General features: G+C 32.4%; 1 protein-coding gene across 1 annotated transcript; it reads left to right on the top strand.

The window, feature by feature from the left end:
• The first annotated feature begins 9024 nt into the window (after window positions 1-9024).
• On the top strand, window positions 9025-16502 carry LOC143063927 (uncharacterized). Its single transcript, XM_076236378.1, has 5 exons — window positions 9025-9137; window positions 9900-10074; window positions 12364-12512; window positions 13615-13735; window positions 16242-16502. Exons 1-5 carry the CDS (start codon window positions 9080-9082, stop codon window positions 16414-16416), a joined length of 678 nt encoding a protein of 225 aa, XP_076092493.1. The 5' UTR covers window positions 9025-9079; the 3' UTR covers window positions 16417-16502.
• The last annotated feature ends 217 nt before the right edge of the window (window positions 16503-16719 follow it).

Raw genomic sequence — 16719 nt, 5'->3', positions numbered from 1 at the left:
ATTTGACCATGACTTATTTCCATTGTTCATTAAACAACGTAAAGTTTTCATGTTAGTCTCTTAGATTATATATGCAAAACGCTGATGTATGGAATAATTGTAAAGTGTACATGCCCTTCTTTTTACATTGATCTTTTTAATCCTACATTGATGAGTTTTTTTAAGACAAAACCTGCGTCTGGCCCAATTACAAAATTTTAATCTCGATATCTATGATAAATTTATTTATAACCACTGAGTCAATGCCACTGCCGGTGGAGTTATTATTCCCGGAGGGTATCACCAGTCCAGTAGTCGGCACTTTAGTGTTGACATTGACTATCATTGATATGCATATAAAATTCCTGATGACAATCTGAATTAATACTATAATATCTATTTGAAGTAACTTATAATGACAGGGTGTAATTTAATTGAAATATTTAAATATTGTACATATTTTGTTATACACAATGTCACTATGATAAACATATTTGTATTTGTATTGTATTGTATTGTATTGATATGGTCACAATAATAAATTAACTGTTTTAAACACTAAGGCTTTTTACCTCAGGAATAGATTACTTTAGCTGTATTTGGCAACACTTTTAGGAATTGTGAGTCCTCAAAGCTCTTCACCTCCGTACTCCTTTTGGCTTTTTTTGAACTGTTTTACTCGATCGTCACTTCTGAGTCTTTTGAAGACGAAATGCGCGTCTGGCGCTATTACAAAATTTCAATCCTGGTATCTATGATGAGTTTAATCAATGCTACGTTCAGTGATACTTTCAAGGAAACCTTTATCTAAAAGACGACCAACAAATAAAATGATCGATATAGGTGCGTTTTACCCCAAGGGGGATTATGTTTTTTTTCCTGAATCAGAAAATGTTTATTTATCATTTATTTGATGTTATATGTGTATTTGTTTTCACTGTAATTTTGTAACTTCTTTCATATGCTGTTGTTTATCGCAACAGAGCGCACAATGTCCTGAATCAGTTTTACCATGTGAATCTTGGTACAATACTGCTCGACGTTGTAATTAAAAAAACAAAATTGATAGGAAGTTATATTTGATCATATATTTGCATTTTCAAGAGTGACTTTGTATTTCCAATGTGTATAGGATGAGCCATAAGTATAATCATACAAATGAACTTTAAAATCTATTCAACATTTTGATCGTCTGTGTAGAAAACATATCTCGGTTATATTAAACCTAGTCACGATTACAAAATGACAAACATCACGATTTAGTATAATTTCTTTTAAAAAGGTAAATTTACTGCCAAAATGCTGTAGTTTTAAATTATCATGTGCTATTTTGTACATTTATGTCTAATATCACCAATCACTCATATCCATTCAGTTGTCTCATCATATGTGTGTTACATATGTCTCAAAGGGCTAAATTTTGTAATATTGTTCCCAAGGACAGATATAACAACTTTGAAATAGGTCTGTAATACTTAAACTGTAATATGTTGAGAAAAACCAAGTTATGACACTTCTCTTCAATGGAGGATTGCCAAATAATAGATATGTCAATAATGTGGAGAAAGGTCAAAATCATATGCTTGACAATTCAGGGAGATGCAATCGTTGAGTTCGGGAGTCACAGATTAAAGATTTTCTTTTTAACAGAGCTGGTTCTGCTACTTTTGATAACTTAAAAAAAATAAACAATTATGAAAACATGATAGAGAACGCAAATTCTTGACAACCGCTTATCCTGAAAATAAAAAATAGGAAATAAATAAGAGAATGCCGCTAAATGAAATAAAAAGAACCATTAGAATAAATGTAGTCTCTTGATCTGAGCGTCATTGATGAGTCTTGTGTAGACGAAAAGTGCGTGTCTGACGTATTAAAAAAAAGGCCTGGTACCTTTGATAACTATTGTATTAATCTTATTTGATGCTCAATCTTAATTGAAAAAGCACATACTCTGTGTCCATGCTTCGTCACATTGTTCTACTTTCTGTTTGTAATTATGAAGGATAAGCATATACAGTTGGCATCATTGATATACTAGTACTGAAGGATTTATAATTATACCCCCGCTTTGAAAAAAAGGGGGGTATACTGTTTTACCTCTGTCTGTCCTTCCGTCAGTCCGTCAGTCCATCAGTCCATCAGTCCGTCAGTCCGTCCGTCCAATGAATATTTTTCGTCACAATTTCTCAGGAACTACACCACAAGGATTTCTGAAATTTGGTTTCAGGCTTGATATAAGTCAGCTATACCGTGTGATGCGTTTTCAGATTCATCACTCAACAACTTCCTGTTTACCGAACACTTGTTTGATTTTACACATGATAGCCAAGTTGAAAATTTTTCGTCACATTTTTCTTAGGAACTACAATACAAAGATTTCTGAAATTTGATTTAAGGGTAAATATAAGTCAGCTATACCGTGTGATGCGTTTTCAGATTCATCACTCAACAACTTCCTGTTTACCGAACACTTGCATATTTTTACACAATTAATATTATCCACTTGCGGCGGGGTTATCATCAGTGAGCAGTAGCTCGCGGTTTCACTTGTTAATTTTAGTAATCATGGATTTTTTTACTCTCACATATATCCCATTTAAATTAAGATATCATAATCACATTTATTCATGTGTTATGGATGATGATTCCAGGCTATGAGATCTGCGTTACCATTTTTGAAGGTGTGCATTATTACGACAAAACCGTTAATGGCTTTACTCGGCAAATTGGCACGAAACATAAAACGCAACTTACGTAAAGACAAAAGACACAAAGTACACATCTAAGAATTTTCGCAGTTACTGAAACTATAAACAACATATATGTAAATCATGTTTCCCAGAATAAACTATCAATCAGAACATCCAACAGATTAAGTGTAAAGATTAAAAGATGTCATAAACAGTCTGAATAAAATGACTATGTGAAACGGCAAAATAAAAAGTCATAATATCGACAAGATTTGTAGTTTTAATAGTTCGTTTCTATGTATGTTGTATTGTCGTTTGTTTTGTTGCACTTTAGTGTTCTGTTGTTTCATTGTTTTCCTCTTATAAATTTGATATGTTTCCCTTGGTTTTAGTTTGTAACCCAGATATCGTCGCTGGGCTTCTAAAATGTCGTAAATTACAAATTTTTCAATAAAAAAAATTCTCACAAACAGGCTTTGAAATTTTTGGCAAAATGCATGCTTCCAAAATGTCGTATGTGAACTTGAACATTTTTGTAAATTGTTTGTAAATTGTTTGCTGCCATTGTTTGTCCGTTTTAACTGGTTCAAGAAAAACAGTCATACTTACTGTGTGTGTTTGCTGCCCTGTTTGTCCGTTTTAACTTGTCCAAGAAAAACATTCATACTTATTGTGTGTGTTTGCTGCCATTGTTTGTCCGTTTTAACTGGTTCAAGAAAAACATTCATACTTACTGTGTGTGTTTGCTGCCCTGTTTGTCCGTTTTAACTTGTCCAAGAAAAACATTCATACTTATTGTGTGTGTTTGCTGCCATTGTTTGTCCGTTTTAACCGGTCCAAGAAAAACATTCATACTTATTGTGTGTGTTGGCTGCCATTGCTTGTCCGTTTTAACTGGTCCAAGAAAAACATTCATACTTATTGTGTGTGTTTGCTGCCATTGCTTGTCCGTTTTAACCTGTCCAAAAAAACATTCATACTTATTGTGTGTGTTTGCTGCCATTGCTTGTCCGTTTTAACTTGTCCAAGAAAAAACATTCATACTGATTGTGTGTCTTGGCTGCCATTGCTTGTCCGTTTTAACTGGTCCAAGAAAAACATTCATACTTATTGTGTGTGTTTGGTGCCATTGCTTGTCCGTTTTAACTGGTCCAAGAAAAACATTCATACGTACTGTGTGTGTTTGCTGCCACTGTTTGTCCGTTTTAACTGGACCCAGGAAAATATTCATACATACTGTGTGTTTTAACTGCCAATGTTTGTCAATTCCACTTAACCCAAGACTACCTTCATACAAATTGTGTGTTTTTTTGCTGCCATTGTTTGCCCATTTTGACCTGGACCCACGAATACCTTCATTGGTACTTTGTGTTTTTGCTGCCATCGTTTGTCCGTTGTTCCTGAACCCAGGACTTAGTCGACCTTCATACATATTTTGTGGTTTAACCGCCATTGTTTGTTGCTTTAACCTGGACCCAAGACTACCTTAAAAAAAGATCAAAGAAGCCAGGTTATTTGAATTCACGTTCAGATATATTGGTGATATTCTTTCCATTAACAATCCCAACTTTTTCATTGGGTTTATCTCTCAGAGCTAAAATTGAAGAAACAACAGACGCGGCTTTCTCCACCTCATTTTAAGACTTATACCTCGAATTTGGCATACACGCTAATCTTAGTATCAGAATCTATGACAAATGAGACGATTTTAACTTTGAAAATATCAATTCCCCCATCTTAGTAGCAATTTACCAATTTCACCTGCATATGGAATATACAATTCCAAAGTTATTCGTATTCAAGAGCTTGAAGCTTCTACTCAGACTATGTAAAACGTGACCAGTATCTGAGCAGAAAATTTATGAACCAGGCATATGTTAAAGAACCTATCGTTTTTTTCTAAACAACAAAATCATCGGAAGGTACCAAAAACCTTGTTGACAAATATCCCGTACCAGCTTCACAAATAGTACACGATGGTCTTGAACTATAGATTCTAGGTACTGACATTATTTAGCATCTTAATGACGTGGTATAGTATTCTTTTATATGTCTTTATGAATATTACTTTTTCCGTTTAATATGTTTTGGTGATATTGATTTGACATGACTCTGTACATCCCGTCATTGTGTTATTAGTCTATAATGATTTGTATATTCTTTATATAGTTTAGTATGGCGTTCATTATCACTGAACTAGTATATATATTTGTTTAGGGGCCAGCTGAAGGAAGCCTCCGGGTGCGGGAATTTTTCGCTGCATTGAAGACCTGTTGGTGACCTTCCGCTGTTGTCTGTTCTTCTATGGTCGGGTTGTTGTCTCTTTGACACATTCCCCATTTCCATTCTCAATTTTATCTTGTCTTGCATTTTCGCTAATGTGCTTTGTCTGTATGCCTTTTAATGTTCCTTTGATACATATAACGTGGCTCTGTACTTATACATAATTGTGTTATTGTTCTATGGTAAATTTTGGTATACTTGTAATTGTCTTTCAATTTTTCTAATGTGTCTTGTCTATCCTTTTTTGTGCTTTTCTGTAATATATATGTTTGGTTTTATAGTGATTAAAATTTTAACAAAATGTTGACTGCTGTACCCCTTTTTTGACATTTTTACCTAGCGTTATGTCTGTCTGTTCTATTCACACATCATTGTCAATATAATGGAATTTGATGCGACTGTCATGCAAGTGAGATGTTTAGCTAACCAAAGAAAACACGTTTAATCCACCATTTTCTGCATAAGAAAATGCCTGTATCAAGTCAGGAATATATTAGTTGTTATGCATTCGTTTGACGTGTTTGAGCTTTTGATTTTGCCATTTGATTAGTGACCTTTCGTTTTCAGTTTTCCTCGGAGTTCAGTATTTTTTAGAATTGTCAAATCGAACAGTTTTGACTAACCGTTTACTCGGGTAGTCGTTCAACCGATTTACCGGTTAACCGATAGTTTAAATTGATTTTTGAAGGCCTTATCTCATTGGCACTTACACCGCATCTTCCTATATCTATATATGTAGTACCCTACAAATGTACGTTTTTATAATACGATGAATTGAAGTTGGCATTATCAGGCTTGACTGTAAGGAGGAGCCAAACATTTCTAGAATTAAACTGTTTTAATTTACCTGATTTTTGGGTTTATATAACTTTAAAAAAATAGTTGTGAAGAAAATTCATATGGTGGTGCACTTCTTTTTTCGCTACGGCCCTTTGATAATACTCAATATTGATGATTTTCCCATTTTTCATCAATTTTTACCTGTTTTGGGGCTATAATCATGAAAAAAATCACAGTTCCACTATTGAACTTTTTTGCATACTTTCAATAAAGATGAAGTGGACCAGTCTGAATAAAGTAAACTTAACAAAACTTTTGGTAGAAGTTAATATAAGAAAGTTTTATCATATTTTGATGCTTTTTTGTGTAAAATTTACCATGTTGTCAATTTTGTAAATTTGTGATTGTTGTCAGTTTTAAGAACAACATGCATATTATGACATTTTTTTCTTATAAATAAATGACAAAATACATATCTAAGAAATTTGAAAAGACAAAAATGATATGATTCTTGTAAAATCATTTTTTGTACCCTCACCCATTTTCTCGAAAATTTGGCTAAAAGACTGACTTGATTGGTCGAAAATTTTAAAAACTGTTTGATTATAATATTTGAAAAATGCATTGATATTTTCCACTTATATCACATGTTTTGAATACAATTCAAGAACGAGATTTCAACGAAACTGAAACGAAAGACAAATACATCCTTTATCTGGTTGAATTGAAAATGTCTGAAATAGATGATATTTTAATATTTTTTTTATGTCTGAGAAAATAATGTGGGGTGTTTTAATTTGAAATAATTAGCCTGTTACTCATATCAAGTATGCATTAATTACATTCACTTTGATATTGCATTAATTACATTCACGTTGATATGCATTTCGCAGTATTTGAGTTGGCATTTCGTTTAAAGTATCAAAAATCCTTGAACGATCGAGCTTGCACATTCAGAAGTAGGTCTTCGCAATATCAAATCATAAATACAATATTAGAGTAAATCGTGATGTTAAATCGGATTATTGATTGAAATTAATGTTTAAAAACATGTATACTAAGTTTGTTTCCTTAAGATCTTGCTCCGAGCTAAATATATTGGACAATTGATCTGTCAAATTAATTACCAGAACCATAATTTGTTAAAGAGGCACTAGCTGTCAAATTCATGTTCACCGATTTTAATCAAATTCTCATATTTGATTTATAACAATATAAAACATTTATCTAAACAATTAAACGTCGGAAATAAACAATTTTCAGTGCACAGGCATGAACATACGAAGCTTCCTTTCGTGTGTATTTTGGTCAAGACGCCATCTAATTAATCATCGAGTTGATCACTTAAGTCATCCGATGACCATATAAGCGATGTAAACATAAATATAAATATAAATAGATTAAGCAAACTCGTGCTGTTGGATTAATCTAGGTCAATTTAATTTCATATTATAGACAAAAAATAAATGTTTATCGTCGTTTTTACCTGTATTAGAATAATATTTTGTGGATCGAATCGGTCAATCAAATGATTTACCTTTCACTTTGAATGTTGACATTCTTTTCCTTAAATAACATTACACATACAATTCACGTGTTATCCATCTCAAGCGAAGGGGATAAATTGAAGTTCACATGAATACGGATTCAATGAGGTCGAATTATTCACTTGCAAGTGAATAATTCATAATCAATGTTTTTTAGCTTATTTTGACAAAATTGAACCATACTGGCTGCTAAAAGCGAATTACTGTTTCACTATTTTCCTTTCATTAATGATTGAGCAAAAAAATATGGCACCCAACATATATTAGATTTTTTATGTATCTCTAGTAGCTAGTGCCCCTTTAAAGAGAACAAAAATATTAAATGATTTCAATACTAATTTATATAAAATCTCTTAAATTGAAAAAGCCCGATTAACCGGATAGCGTTTTTGGTATTTGGTATTCGGTACTTCCGACGGTTAACTGATTTAACGGTAAACCGTTTACAACATTAGTATTTTTGTGATTTTACTTTTTTATGAATATTGTGTGTTTTAAATACCATCGTTTGTCCGCAATCACCTGGACAAAGGACCACCTTCATACATGTTGTCATTATACTAGCAGCTCGGTTAGGATTATACTCATTGACGTCTTCGTTTGCACATGAACATTTGTTTGTTTTGGTTATACCTACTTACATTTTTATTACAAAAGTACAACGAAATAAATAGAATAAAATACAAAGTGGCACAAAACATCAAGCATTTCAGCAATGTTAACGCTCATTTGTTTATCAACTAAGTAGAATCTGCGTTTAGAAGACTTTGGTATAAATAAATAACTTATGGTATAATTACAGTATTGTCCCGCTGTTGATAATTTAAATCATAACTTTGGTTATGTATAAATAATACATCAAGTTATGATATGTCCCGTGAATTCACGGAAAAACAAAACAATAGTGTGCTAATAAAAGAAAACATACTCTATGATTGTCGACTTCATTAAACTTAACGACACAAGAGATGATTTTAGCTTCCCAATTGTGATCTTTTCATTTTTAAACCTCGAGATCCAAATAGTGAAGTTGTAATCATCAATTCGTAAATATTTCGAACGCCATCACGAGTTGGTTGACCGTTATGGAATATTCGTTATACAGATGATATCGGATATATCCCTTATGTCGTAACTATAATCCCTTTCCCTTTACACGAATGTGACCTACCGAATAAGACTATTTACCGGCTTCGTAATAACATGAGCAACACGACGGGTGCCACTTGTGGAGCAGGATCTGCTTCTACTTGCGGAGCACCTGAAATCACCCCTATTTTTTGGTGGGTTCCGTGTTGTTTATGTACTCCTATTTGTCCCATTTTGTTCACACATCATTGTCAATATAATGGAAATTGCTGTGACTGTCGTACAAGTGAGAGGTTAAGCGCTATAAAATCAGGTTCAATCCACCGTTTTCTACATTTGCCTGTACCAAATCAGGAATATGACAGTTGTTGTCCATTCGTTTGATGTGTTTTATATTTTGATTTTGCCATTTGATAAGGGACTCTTCGTTTTAAATTTTCCTCGGAGATCAGTATTTTTGTGATTTTACTTTTTAATGCTGTTTCATATGATACACATATTTGCCACAACGCACATGTTTAAAACAACAACATATAAATTATTTAATATATTAAAATGCGATAGCCATCTTACAATTATGATGACTGTTATAAGTGCTATTACATTTCAAACCTTTTATATCAGTTTATGTCGTTTTAAATTTGAATTAATTCACAAGCTTAACAGAATATATAAATACCCTAATAAAAGGATCCTCAACAAAGATAGATGTTGCATTGTTCAAAGATGATGTATTTTGTTAACTTGTTGGTTTTAATGATAGCATGTAAGTTACTTTTTTATAATTTTTATTGCTGTTTAATATTATTTGTATTTCTTTATTTGAAGTAAAAGACATGATATATACGTCAAACACATTTATTGTTCATTTATTTAAATTTTTGAAATCCTCAGAATAACTAATTCAAATTTATGTTTTAAATGTGACTTTTTTGTCAATAATACAAAAGATGTACATTAAGATTGAAAGCGCATCAATATAGGATATATGTATTCCACAATTTACCGTACACAGATAGAAATATAGTTTAGGTGGCTTGGTAGAATTTCCTGGCCGATAGAGAAAATGATAGCCTTTTTAGAATTTTCACCACTTTCTAACACTACTCAAAATTTTACATCCTCTGTTAACTGATGAATTACTTTCATTTTATATTAAAAAATATATTTAAATATGTATGAAGACCGTTTACATTTTTTGCTATCTAGAAAACTAATGCCACTGGTGCTTTGAGCTCTTTTACCATGTCATGAATAAAATATTCTCAAAAACTGATCTTCCCCTGTATGCAAAATTATTTCATATTTTTCTACACCTGATTCACACCTCAGCTTGGGAAAGTATTTCCAGTCGATGCTGTATTTTTTGTCCAATCACGCTGTATTGATACATTTACAAAAGAGCAACTTAAATTTCAGAATGTCAATACTAACGTTATACCTTTATGAAAAGGTAAACGTTATAATAATTGATAAAGAGATAAAGCGATAAAATGTCGACAACACCTGTGTGTCATTCTCATTGCAGGTTTTGCTAAAGCAGTACCTCCACCCCTTCCTTCACAAATATGTACAGATAGACTTGACGAATTGACACAAGAATTTGCTTCACGGGAGACAATAGATATTAAAAGTTATATACAGACAAATACCCAAAAGGACGAGTATTATATCAATGAAACTTTGGTAGATGATTACTGTAGGTGAGAAATAACTATAATCTCCTACACGTAGTTTATGAGAACTTATCCATCTTCGGATTACAAATGTTTGGCATTGAGCGTTCCTAAATAAGGTAAATCCAGAAAAGCGCTTTGGACGCAATAAATTATTTAACGTGTTGTTATCTATTTTTTACATAACTGGGTCGATACATGTACCTCTGCTAGTGGACTATCAGTACCGAGGGTATCATCAGCTCAGTAGTTTGTGCTTCGGTACTGACATGATTTAACAAACTTTACTTAAATTGTCCGTTTATAAATTTTGAAATTATTATTAACTAAGGCTTCAACTCCCTCAGTCAAAGTTGGCTTTAGATGAATTTGGCTATTTATTTTAGGTATTTTTGACATACAGCTCTTCAACGATTTTCGTTACTTATCCTTCTTCGGGTTTCAAATGTATGGCTTTGAGCGTTCCTGATGAAGGTAAATCCAGAAAAGCGCTTCGGACGCAATACATTATTGAAAGTGTTGTTTTCATTTTTGTTTTATGTTTACAAACACACTCCGAAACTATAATCACTGCAACGAGCATTTCGCATCTCTCGGGTCTCTTTCATGAAGTCAACGTATCGTAGCAAAGAGGACGTTACCACTGTTTCGGAGTTTGGTTTACAAAGTGTACAGTGGATATTCACCATTATATGTATCAAAAAGGATATTTTATCTATATTATTTATTTTCATATTAATCCTTTCTTTTTCTGTATAGGAGGTCATACAGGTGTGCTTGATATGCCTCAACGTTAAGTATACTTTGAAAAAGTTCATGTCTTACCTGTAAAGATGTTCTTTACCGTGGTGAAGTAGTTAGTGCATCGTACTACTTACACAAAGGTTCTAGCAGATAATGTTACACAACACAACTGTTTCTTATGCTGTAGTTTTCTATGTTGTGTCTTGTGTACTATAATTTGTCTGTTTGTCATTTTTCTTTTTTAGCCATGGCGTTGTTAGTTTATTTTCGGTCTATGAGTTTGTCTAACCATCTGGTATCTTTTATCTTTTGTCCCTCATGGTAAGACATAACGGGATTCAATCCGAATTCATAAAATGTATTTCGAACTGTATCAGACACAGAGAAAAGTCATACAAACTGAAAACCTACCGTTACGACAAACAAAAGCAAAACAAATGCAATTGTTATTGACACTTCAGAAGGTTAACGGTCATTATCGCGATTTTTTTCGACAAATACAGTGTGTTGGTGTGTCAACTCACTAACGGCATGTGCACATCGCGAATCTTAGATCTTTATATCCCATTTAACTCGTCTACTCGGTTAATGTTTTTTATTCCCCATTCTGGCATTTTGATTGAGGTGTTAATTCGCTTGGTAGTTGATAAATGCATAGAGAGATATGATTACTCTGTCGAAGCATACAGGCTCGTTCCTTTTTGGAGCTCATGCAATTTCCTTAGTTTTTTTGGTTTGCTACTTTGATTTGTCTCTTTGATAAACCAAGCCAAAAAAACATAACAAAAAAAAAGATTTCCACGAAAAACTACGGTTGACTGACTAAACTTTTATGAATTTTGGTTCTTAATACTCTTCAACTTCGTACTTTATTTGGCCTTTTTTTTTTTTTTTTTTTTTTTGGATTCGAGCGGTAACAAATAGCTTTGAAGATTCTGCGGGTTAAACAACGATGATTCAATCAACACAAAAAAACTTACATTAATTAGTGGTCCAGGGTATCTTCTGATTGCCTTGATTCACTGGTTTCTCCTTGCACCAGCTTTAGGACATCTGTGGAAAGAAACTTGATGGCGACGACCACTACTGTGTCTGATGCAATTGGAACATACTCGACAAGACTGTTTTACAGTTTGGATTGTTTAACACTAGTCATATTGGGACCCTTGATAGCTTGATGTTCGGTTAGAGCCAAGACTCCGTGTTTGGTCAATAATTGTTTACGTTTTATACACTTTGACTTGGATGAGGAGTTGTCTCATTGGCACTCATACAACATCTTCGTGAACGTTCAGTTGATTAATATATAGGGAACCTCTCTTTTTTTCGAAAAGACAAACTGAATTCTAGAGAAAAAATAATCTTTATATGTTAACGTGGTGCCAGTGTAAACATTTTGCACATATATTTTATAACTCATTTCAGCTGAATTTATTAATTAGTCATAACTAGTTTATTAAGGAATATTGCACTTCCATAACATAAAATTATTTTTTCAGGAATCAATTTAACGTTTGCATGATTACTGGTGTTAAGTGGATCGTTACATCAATTTTATGTGTTTCTTTTTAGCTTGTTTCGAAAGGCGGTTCCAATTTACGAAAACAACATTGCAGATTTGAGAATATTGTGCAACACTGATTATATGAGAAACTATTTAGACCTAATGCCGCATATAAATAATGTTGCTACAACAATGTGTGATGTCGAGAAAACGAAAGGTATTATAACTACATTTTTTTAAAAATCTTTTATTCTTACTTGATTCCTGATATATTGAAAAAAAACCAGGTTCAACGATAGATAAAATTCTCTTTTAATGTTAACATATGATATAAAACTGAATTATTGTGAACAACCGATTTTGTTTACAGATCTTAAACCCGCCTTTCTTACATGTATTAGGGATCTCAAAGCCCTTCTGACATGTGCTAGTTATAACAGTTTTTGTATTACAGATGATAAAGCCCTTCTTACATGTGTACCTAACAACAGATTTTGTATTACAGATGTTAAAACCTTTCAGACATGTGTTACTAACAACTGACTTTGCATTAGAGATGTTAACGCCCTTATGACATGTGCTAGTAATAACTTATTTTGTATTACAGATGATAAAGCCCTTATGAAATGTGTTAGTAATAACAGATTTTGTATTAAAGATCTCAAGTCCTTCTGACATGTGTTATTAATTTAAACCGATTTTGTATTACAGATAGGTCCACTGCTGTATGCCCTGCAATCGATTTTGCATTACAGATCTTAAAGCCCTTCTGACATGTGTTAGTAACAACATATATTATATTACAGATGTTAAAACCCTTTTGACATGTGTAGCTTACAACCGATTTTGTATTTGAGATCTAAAAGCCCTTCTGACATGTGTAAGAAATAACCGATTTTGTATTACAGATGATAAAGCCCTTCTGACATGTGTTAGTAATAACAGATTTTGTATTACAGATGATAAAGCCCTTCTGATATGTGCAAGTAATAACCTATTTTGTATTAAAGATGTCAAAGCCCTTCTGACATGTGTTAGTATAATAACCAAAGTTAGTATTACAGATCTTAAAGCACTTCTGATATGTGTTAGGTATAACCGATTTTGTATTAGAGATCTCAAATCCCTTCTCTGACATGTGTTAGTAATAACCGATTTTGTATTACAGTTCTTAAAGCACTTCTGATATGTGTTAGTAAAAACCGATTTTGTATTACAGATTATGAGCCCTTCTGGCATGTGTTAGTTATAACAGATTTTGTATTACAGATTATGAGCCCTTCTGATATGTGTAAGTAATATCCAATTTTTAATTACAGATGTTAAAGCCCTTCTGACATGTGCTAATAATAACCATATGACACAGCACGGATTCGATGGATGTCTCCAAGGTACTCTACGTGGTTTGAGTTTGAGTAAACCCGATTCTCTCACTTGCTCGTAAGTATATTTGAAATTTCAAAATTAAGTATAGAATCAGATTTCATCTTAGTGAAATTGTAAGAAAATAGAAATTATTTATTGAACAACATGAATTGCTGCTTGAAAAATCAAAATATGCAATTTCCATGACTACGGAGAATGGTGAAATTATATGTTATTCATTAATAATCTACTAATTGCAAGTTCAGTGGATACATATAAACATTTCTTGAAATAAAAATTAAAGTTTCATGCGTTATGTATTTATCTTTTCATTTTTTAAAGTGTATGTAAGAAAACTTTTACTTGTAAATCCTTTCGAACGTTTTACGTACGCATTCGTGGTTTGATTGATATTAAATATCTGGTATGTCAAGTATGACTACGAATTATGTTCATATTATTGGACAACAATCTCGTCCCCACTTTCTCGATTATGACAATAAAAAAACGACTAATAACGGGATATTGAAGTGATGCTAATCGCGACGGGTAACACTTGCAGACCTGAAACTGTCTTCTGCTGGGAGCACCTCGGTTTTGGTGGGGTTATTGTCTGCATGTTCGTCTGTCCCGCTTCAGGTAAAAATTTTTGGTCGATGTAGTTTTTGATGAAGTTTTTGTCCAATCAACTTGAATCTTAGTAAACGTGTTCCCTATGATATGATCTTTCTAATGTTAATGCCAAATTAGAGATTTTATCCCATTTTAACGGTCCCATGAACATAGAAAATGATAGTGCGAATGGGGCATACGTGTACCTTGGACACATTCTTGTTTTATGAATGAAATTTGAATTCCTTTTGGAATCCCCTCTCTCATTTTGGAAGAAATTGTTCTGGCTAACATAGCTTAATATGACAAAATATCAAACCAAATGTAACATTAAATTCGGACGATGATATGGTTTTTTTCAATACATGTGTCTTATTTCAGCGAATCAAAAATATTTGTCTATACTGCAGTATAATATCGATATAAAGTATTGTATATTTTAAATGAAACAACTATAGTACCTAATTGTGTAAGATTCTAAATACTAGTATACGAATAAACAGTAAATAATATTTGAGATTTTCTATAAGACCGATATCGTAAACTAAAGCATTTGTGTACACTGTTTGTCTCTTTCCTTGTTGTGAGGCTTTGAATATATAATCGCATTTGTCTATAGAACTTTAAATTTTAGCGTGAAGATAATACAATAAATATATACTTAACAAACCAAGGAATAGTTCATCAACTTAACACACTTTATGTATACATACGTCGCAATCCAAATTGTATATGCTTATATTGTACATTTTATTGTTAACATAATCACGAATATTTACTGTACATGTGATTTATAAGATGTAACAAACAACAATATATGCAAATGAACGATACTTGTGTATCAATTGTCAAAGTTAGTATACCATTATCAAACTGATGAACGCACCAGTCTCGTGCCTTGAAAAGTACTTAATTTGAACATATTGTATTGTTTTTAAACGTTATTACACTGACACATAACATTTCAAACTATAGGAAATTTATATAGACACTCGATAAAACACGGACACACTTGAATAAGTCCTGACTGCTTTCGAAAAATCAAGACATATAGAAATGAATTTATTCTCAAAATGTCGTTTTCAATGCAATAACAAAAAAATTTGTAAAGTGTCTGTATAGGTACATGTAGCACGGTAGTATTTCCATTCCAGAATTTAGGTTGCTGTCTGTACAGTGTCGTTGGACAAAAAGTTCAGTATCAACTGAACATACTTGCCAAACTGAGGGATGCAGCAGGTGTAGAAAAATAGGAAATAATTTTACATACAGATGAAAATGAATGTTTTAGATTTTTTCAAAATTTGGTATTTACTTCTCGATAAAAGACATAAAACTACTAGTGACCTTAGGTTTTTAAAAATAGCAAAAAAGGTAAACGGTCATGATACATATTCAAATTCATTTCCGAATAGTAAGATAAAAGTACTTCAGTTTACTGTGAATGTAGAATATTTGGCAGTGTTAGAAAGTGGTGAAAATTCTCAAAAGGCTATCATTATCCCTTATAGGCCAGGAAATACTACCGTGCCACCTATAACAATATATATAGATTCCATTTATGCATTTTCTTCGACATTTGCATTGGTATGCGATTAAAAACAGCCTTATTCTGTATTTTGGAACAAAAGCATTGTAAGACTTAATTTATCCATTTTAACGAAAAATAAAGTCGGATTGATAACTAGATATTTTTTTCAAACACAAGCATACCATGTATATTAACCTCGAATACTAAACTGAAACTTCTGTTTCACGTCTTGTCAGAAAGGGAGTATGTTTGTCCACATTTGTTTTTCATATTCACTCGAAAAAGTGGTCATACTAGAAAAATCCCGATCAAATCACTCGAAAAAAATGCCGATTCTAGCCGGACACTACACCTACCGTGGTATATAAATATATTGGAAAGTTAGAATTGTCTGACACCCATACAAAAATAATGTTAGTTTGTTGTTTTATTTTGCAGAGAAGACGATGAAAATTACCAATCTTGGTTCACAGCTGTAGTTACCAGTTTTAAGTCATGTCTTTGTCAGTTTGATTCGTGCGCACCAGAAAGTACAAGGTCAATTACAGAAATGCTCACAAGTCATCAGTTGGACACTTGTACAATTGTTAGTTATGCGCTTTGGGGAATCTAGCCTACCACAACATCAGATTTCATTCAAATTGTCTTCAGTTGATGATATGAAATAACAAAATTCTGAATAAAATAAGTTTAAAGAGACTTGCCTTCTATCTTAATCATTCAGTATCTGTTTTGTGTTAGTGTAAACAATATTTTATTATGAATTATATATTGTATATTTACATTCACAAATAGATTTCAGAAACAAGCAACAAGTGCTTATTGTTATCTGTCTTCCTGTTACTTGAGATGCAATATATAAAAAAAGATAAATAAAAAAGAACATGCCTGTTACATAATAAAAATATTGATAATG

Source organism: Mytilus galloprovincialis, chromosome 2, assembly GCF_965363235.1.
Source record: "Mytilus galloprovincialis chromosome 2, xbMytGall1.hap1.1, whole genome shotgun sequence".
NCBI classification, from domain to species: domain Eukaryota; kingdom Metazoa; phylum Mollusca; class Bivalvia; order Mytilida; family Mytilidae; genus Mytilus; species Mytilus galloprovincialis.
Note: the sequence above shows the minus strand (reverse complement) of the source record. Positions and strands in the feature narration are given on the sequence as shown.